The 7500-nt window shown below is 44.0% G+C and overlaps 1 protein-coding gene across 5 annotated transcripts in view; it reads left to right on the forward strand.

Annotated features, from left to right (window-relative positions):
- The window catches only part of LOC113830095 (proton channel OtopLc), a 172040-nt gene that overhangs the window by 37265 nt on the left and 127275 nt on the right, over positions 1-7500 (forward strand). Inside the window, exon 1 of one of the 5 annotated variants that reach the window (XM_070136558.1) lies at positions 1659-1708. The exons of the other annotated variants lie outside the window; for them this stretch is intronic. Within the exon in view, the coding sequence (XP_069992659.1) occupies positions 1674-1708 (35 nt within the window). The 5' untranslated portion in view covers positions 1659-1673. Of the gene's footprint in view, positions 1-1658; positions 1709-7500 lie in introns of those variants that run through there. 5 annotated transcript variants of the gene reach the window in all.

The raw sequence follows: 7500 nt of genomic DNA on the forward strand, positions 1-7500 counted from the left end.
TTTGGTTTTTCTTTTTCTGTCTCTGTGTTTCTCTGTTTCTTGGTCTTTAATTTTGATTATTTTTTTTTCTTTTTCTTTTTGGTTTTTCTATTTCTGTCTCTGTGTTTCTCTGTTTCTTGGTCTTTAACTTTAATCTTTTTCTTTCTTTTTCTTTTTTTCTTTTTTCTGTCTCTATGTTTCTCTGCTTCTTGGTATTTCATTTTTATTTTTTATTTTTTATTTTTTATTTTTTTATCTCTGTTTCTCTATTTCTTGGTCTTTTCGTTTGATTTTCTTTTTTTTTTTCTTCCCTTTTTCGGTATGTTTACGTTGGTTCTTTTTAACATTCTATTTCTGGAGTTGTTCTGTTTGAGTTGCTATCCATGAGTGCTGTTATATGCTTTGTTCGTTTTGTTCTTCTTCTCTGCTTGTTCTCTTTGTTGGTGATATTTCAGTCTATAACAAAAGGGGTAAAATGTTCAATTATATCTGTTTTTCATTTGCAATTGAACTTTGTCGTTAGACTTGGCTACCACGAGCCTTGCGAAGCCGGTGATGTTATAAAAAGTAGGAAGAAAACTGCAGAGTGGGTAGGTCTTGAAGTTTTTTCGTATCATATCTGTTTTTTGTCTGCTTTTTTTTTTCTCAAAATATATTCGTATAGATATATGGGCCTGTACTATCAATAACGACACAGAAATAACCTTTGGTGCGATAATTCCGGCATAAAACATCTTAAAGAACTGTCAATTCAAAGTCAGTACAGTCACTACACTTAAGGACATGCATCCGGCTCCTTCCCCAGCAATTGCATGAACCATCTGCTTTTTTTTCCCTTTGAACTTCAAGATTAAATGTCTAAAGTCGCGAGCCTAGCAACCCCTCGGCGCTGCCGGTCCCCGATAGGTCAGGAGGCCACCGAAGCTTCGAGAACTTGCAAGCATTCCTCCCCCGTCGTGATAAGGGAAAGGCCCCCATAGCCCAAGAAATGCGTAGTTAAGGCCGGCATGGATACTAACCCGTTTCCGCGCGCACGAACCGCTGTGTCGACGTAACAAGCGGGGAACAGAGGAGATTAGGGTCGCGACGCTCCTCCTCCGTCCAGGGACTTCCCCGAGGACCCACTAAACCTTTTACGAATTTGATGAACCTCTGGCATATCGGCGGAGTCTGCAGGAGGCCGACGGGGAGGCGGTGCAGCCACGTGGGACTGTCCCCGTGGGGATGCGCCGGCCTCGGAGCTGCCTTGGGGAAGCGGGGGAACGGCGGCAGTGCGGCGAAAGGGCTCGGAGGGACAATTTTCCTCATTGTCCCGATATTCGAACATAGTCGGAAGATGGCATGCAGTACCACCTGCGTCCAGATTCGTAATATCGCGGCGGCTTTGCGTGCCATTACGGAACGCTTCTCGCTCGGGGCTGTCGGATTGGCACTCCGTGGCACTTTGCCGAGAAGGCTGAAGGGCTGAGCGGAGGAAAAGCCTCCTCCTTCAGGGCAATATCAGCCTATTACACCATTGGCCGTGAAGCGAAAGGAGCAAAAAACTCGGGACAGCTCGATCCTAGAAGTGGGCCAAGTGCGACGCCAGCACACCCTCGGCGTCCTGAGGATCACCCGCCACGAGGAGCCCTTCCGCGACCTTGAGAGCCCTGGAGAGCCACCCTTCCCGACCCTTCCCGGCCCCTTGGAGAGCGATGCAAAGGCCGGCCCGGAGAGTTCGTTGGCACAGGTAACAACCTCCTCCCCCCTCCCCCTCCTCCTCCCCAATCCCCGTCTGGATCCTCCTCGACCGAATCTCTGCAAAGAATCGCTTTTTTGTTTCTCTTCGATCGGAAGCCCTTCAGAACGGCGCCATTCGCTGAAGGGAAAAGGTTAGTGGACCTTTGTCGTTCCGTAGAGACGCAGCCGAGGGAGCCGAGGGAGCCGAGGCGCCGAGAAAAAGAGGTCTCTCCGCGCGCTTTTTCGGAAACCTGATATTTTTACCTTTTTGTTGTTCTTCTCATATTTATCCCCATCATTATACTCCATCTGGGCCTTTTTTTAATCCCATAAATCTTTTATGGCTGAATGACATTGACTTTCAATTTTAGTCAATGGTAAAAGGGTGACTACGTGCTGGGTTAACCTGTTGTGAAGATCGCCATTTTGTTTCCCGAAAGAGCGTCCGTGGAGGAGCCTTGGCCGTGAAGTGACACTTGTTTGGCGGTCAGATTTTGGTGTGAGATGTTTATATTGTGTTCCATGCATGTATCTCTTTACATAAATATATATCTATGTAGATAGATACACGCACGCGCGTGTGGGTGTGTGGGTGTTTATCTATTTATCTATCTATATTTCTGTGTGTGGGGGTGTGTTTGTGTGTGTATTTATGTGTATGTATATATATATATATATATATATATATATATATATATATATATATATATATATATATATATATATATATATATATATATATATATATATATATATATATATATATATATATATATATATATATATACATGCATACTGCTATGACCTCATCTGCACAGGCTCCCATGAAATCGTCTTTTCCTGACCGCCGGTCGTGACTGACTTCCTCCGTCATCAGCTACAAATATCATACATTTTTGACATCCATCATTATTCATGCTTACGACTGACAATCTTCGGTAGTATTCAAACCTAATCGCATTTGCAGTGATAATAAAATGGGAAAAAATGTCTTACCTAAAAGCAGGAGGCGGAACTAGTTTGTGTGTAATCCCGCGTAAATCAAGCCCCGTTTGCCGCGTGTATTCTTCCGCGAAACGTTTTACTTACGACAAAAAAGTTAGTTTCTCTGAAATTTAAATTTGAGAGGATTAGTTTCTTTTATCGTTTTTCTTCTTTTCTTTCCTCCTTTTCTTACTTGCTTTAGATTTTTTCTCTTTTTCCATTCTTTCTCTCTCTCTCTCTCTCTCTCTCTCTCTCTCTCTCTCTCTCTCCCTCTCCCTCTCCCTCTCCCTCTCCCTCCCTCTCCCTCTCCCTCTCCCTCTCCCTCTCCCTCTCCCTCTCTCCCTTCCATCTCCTCTCCCTCTCCCTCTCCCTTCCTCCCTCTCCCTCTCCCTCTCCCTCTCCCTCTCCCTCTCCCTCTCCCTCTCCCTCTCCCTTCCTCCCTCTCTCTTCCTTCCCCCCTCTCTCTCTTTATCAATCCATCTATTTCTGCCTTTTAGTCACTCCCTCTCATCCCTAAAATTGATTGACACCCGACAGCTCCAAGCCTCTAACAAGCGTGGATCAGGGAATTGAATAGCCTTTTCAATATGTTTAAATAGCTGATCGATCCGTGCCTTCCCTCATATCCTCACATAAAGGTAAATGTCGATCTCAGTAGCAGATAAGGATTGAAAGGCCATTGTATGCTTATCAAAATTTAAATTCCCTCTTTTTTTTTGGGAGTGGATTACGAGCGTACAAGAAAACCCACCGAGAAAACTAGTACAAAGGTGCGGTTTATATTTAGTTCCTCTTATTATGGAAACTAGTTAACATTAGCTTTACTACGATAAAAAAGATGCAGTTTTAGAGCTGGAAAAGATCACCAGACTTATGCAGCAGTTCGTAAAAAAAAAGTTCGTAAAAAAAGTTAGATTTAAAAACAGATCACAAATGATTGTTTAATTTTGACGCGACAAACAGGTTGTGGGTTTGGTGTGAAGGTTAGTTGTTGTTGCTTACATTAGCAGTATTTTTAGAATTTCTCTCTCTCTCTCTCTCTCTCTCTCTCTCTCTCTCTCTCTCTCTCTCTTTCTCTCTCTCTATCTATCTATCTATTCTCTGTTCTCTGTCTCTCTGTGTGTGTGTGTGTGTGTGAGTCTGTCTTCTGCTTTCTTCTCTGTCTCTCTTTCTTCCTCTCTCTGTCTCTGTCTTCTTCTTCTCTCTCTCTCTCTGTCTCTCTCTCTCTCTCTCTCTCTCTCTCTCTCTTTTATTCTCTCTCTCTCTTTCTCTGTCTTCATCTCTCTTTTTCTCTCTTTCTCTCTCTCTCTCTTTGTCTCTCTCTCTCTCTCTCTCTCTCTCTCTCTCTCTCTCTCTCTCTCTCTCTCTATAAATATATATATATATATATATATATATATATATATATATATCTTTCACCTCTCTCTCTTTTTCTCTCTCTCTCTCTCTCTTTCTCTCTTTCTCTCTCCTCTCTCTCTCTCTCTTTTTTTCTCTCGCTCATCCGCTCTTCTCTACGCTTGCTCACCCCCCCCCCTCTCTCTCTCTCTCTTTTTCTCTCTCTCTTTCTCTCCCTTGTCTCTCTCTCTCTCTCTCTCTTTCCCTCTCTTTCTCTCTCTCTCTACTCTCCGTCTCTTTCTCTCTCTCTCTCTCAATGCTGAGAAAATGCTCTGAAAACTCAAATCTGTGATTCTCTTTTTCTCTCTCTCTCTTTGTGGGGGGGTGTGTAAGATATTGTTGCACTCTGCTGAACTTCCTTAGTTCCTTCTTCTTCATCTTCCTCCTCCTTCTCCTTTCTTCCTCACTTCCTCCTCCTCCTTTTCTTCTTCTTCCTCCTCCTCCTTTTCCTCCTTCTCCTCTTCCTTTTTTTTCTCATTTTCATCCTTCTCCTCCTTTTTTTCCTCCTTCTCCTCCTCCTCCTCTTTTTTTCCTCCTCCTCCCCCTCTCCCTCCATCTCCTTTTCCTTCTCCATCTCCTTTTTCCTCCTTCCTCCTATCTCTCCCTCCTCACTTTTTCCTCCTCTTCCCTCGCCCCTCCCCTCTCTGCTCTCTCTCTCTCTCTCTCTTTCTCTCTCTCTCTCTACTTCCCGTCCTTTAGCAAGAAAGATCACAATGCTGAGAAAATGCCTTCAGGTTCCAAAATACCTGTGATTATCTTTCTTTTTTTTGTGGGGGGGGAGGTTGGAAGATATTGTTTTCGTATTTGCTGAACCCAGTAGTGCTTTTCTTTCTTCTCTCTCTCTTTATCTATCTATCTATCTGTCTCTTCCTCTCTCTCTCTCTAACTCTCATCTCATCTCTCTATTCATCTACTCTCATCAATCTCATCTCTCTCTCTCTCTTCTCTTTCTTTCCCTCTTCTCACTCTCTTTCTACCTCTCTTTCTTCCTTTCTCTCTCTTTCTTTATCTCTCTCATCTCTCTCTCTCTCTAACTCTATTCATTTTAATGTCTATCTGCCCTTCCTCTCTTTCTCTCTCTCACCTCTTCTCTCTCTCTCTCTCTCTTTCTTCCTTTCTCTCTCTCTCACCTCTCTCACCCTCTCTCTCTCTCTCTTTTCTTTATTTCTCTCTCTCTCTCTCTCTCTCTCTCTCTCTCTCTCTCTCCCTCCCTCTCTCTCCCTTTCTCTCTCCCTCCCTCTCTCTCCCTCTCTCCCTCCCTTCCCTCCCTCCCTTCCCTCCCTCCCTCCCTCTCCCTCCTCCCTCCCCTTCCCTCCTTCCTCCCTTCTTCCCTCCCTCCCTCCTCCCTCCCTCCTCCTCCCCTCCCTCCCTACCCTCCCCTTTTCTCCTCCCCCTCCCTCCCTCTTTCTCTTTTCTTTTTTTGAAAGAGGGAAATATATATTTTTCTAATTACTCTCGCGTATATTTGCTAATGGAAGACGAGCAAATTCCTCAAGACATTATACTCCACGTAAGTAAATCTCACAAGACACATTCACTCGTAATGGAGAGATTGTGCTCCTGAAATTCGCAAGACAATGGCGTATAAAAAAGGAATTAAAATAAAAGATAATGAAGAAATAAAAAGGAAGAGAATGACTTTGGTTACGTTTTGTAAAAAGAAAAAAAAAAGAAAGGAAAAATGAAAAGAAAGAGAGAGATTCCTGAAATTTCTCAAGACAATGGCGTATATAAAAGGAATTAAAATAAAATATAAAGAAGAAATAAAAAGGAAGAGAAATATTTAGTCATGTTTTATAAAAGAAAAAAAGAAATAGAGAAAAAAACAAAAAGGAGAATGATTTAATTACGTTTTATAAAAAGAAAAAGAAAGAAAGAAAAACTAAAAAGAAAAAGATTTAGTCACGTATTATAAATAAATCAAAAGAAATAGAGAGAAACTAAAACGAAAGAGAATTATTTAATTACGTTTTATAAAAAAAAAAATAATAAATAAATAAATGAAAAGAATAAGAAAAAATAGACAGAGGTTTAGTCACGTTTTTTTCATGTGTGCGATGTTGTCTGGGTCGTATTTGGTAAGGAATTTGTAGAAATCTTTTGAAGGGGATTTGGTTACAAAGTTGGTATGTTTGTTTGCTTTTTAATTGGCCTGTCGGTGCTTTTTTTCTCACTCTTTTTTTTTTTTTGTCGTCTTTTTTCTTCAGTTTTTCCTGCAACTTACTTCTTTTTCTTTTTTCTTCTCTCTCTATGTCATCCCCTTTCTTTACTTCTTTCTTTTCTCTTCTTTATTCTTCATCTACTCTTTCTCTTTTTGTTTCTCGTTTCCTCCTTCGGTTTCTTCTCCCTCTTTTTTGTTTTCTGTTCCCTTCCCACTCTCCCAACCCTTCCTCTCCTCTTCCTTCCTCCTTCCCCCCATCTCCTTCCCTGTCCTCCCTTTTCCCACCCTTCTTCCTCTCCTCCTCTTTCCTTTTCCCCCCTTTTCCTCCCCATTCTTCCCTTCCTCCTTCCTCCTCTTTCCCCCTCCCTCCTCCTTCCCTTTTTTTCCCCTCTTTCCCTCTTTCCCTCCCTCCCCTTCTTTCCCCCTCTCCTTTCCCCTCCCTCCTTCTCTACTCCCCCCCTTCTCCTCCTTCCCTCTTCCTCCCCCTCCCCTCCCTCTCTCTCCCTCCCCTCTTCTTCCCCCTTTTCCTCCCCTTTCCCTTCCTACCTCGCCCCTTTCCTCCCTCTCCTTTCTTCCCCCTCCTTCCTCCCCCTCCCCCTTTTCCTCCCTCCCAACTACCCCCCCTTCCTCTTCCTCCCCCTTTCCTCCCTCCCTCACTCATCCCCCAACCCTTCCTCCCCTTTCTTCCTTTCCCTTCCTACCTCCCCCCATTCTTCCCACCTCCTCCTCCCTCTCCCCACTTTCCCAACCCTTCTTCCCTCCCCCTCCCCCTTCACCCCTCCCTCCCTACCACCCCATCCCTCCCTCTCTCTCCCTTCCTCCCACCCCAAACTCCTCCCTCCTCCTCCCTCCCCCCTTATTCCTCCCTCTTCCTCCTCTCCTCCCTTTCCCCCCCCACTCCCTTTCACTCTTCTCCCTCTTCCCTCCCCTCCCTCCCCCTTTCCTCCTCCTCCCAACCACCCCACCCACCCCCTTCCCTCCCTTTCATTCAAACCCAACACAGCGCACTGAGGTCAACGGATCACGGCGGACGGAATAAATAAACATGATTTGTGGCCACTGCTTGAAGTCGCTTTCGGCCCCGCCCTTGGGGGAGGCGCCGCGTACGAGACTTGTGTTCGTTTCCTCGCTTCGTGTGGTCGTTCGAACGTCTCAGAATTGTGGTATGAGGGAATACTTTTGTTGTTGTTTTTTCTTATGTTTTGTTGGTGTTGTTTTGTTTTTTGTGCTGTTTTTTGTCGTCTTGTTGGTGTGATTTTTGT

Source organism: Penaeus vannamei, chromosome 22 (assembly GCF_042767895.1).
Source record: "Penaeus vannamei isolate JL-2024 chromosome 22, ASM4276789v1, whole genome shotgun sequence".
Classification (NCBI taxonomy): domain Eukaryota; kingdom Metazoa; phylum Arthropoda; class Malacostraca; order Decapoda; family Penaeidae; genus Penaeus; species Penaeus vannamei.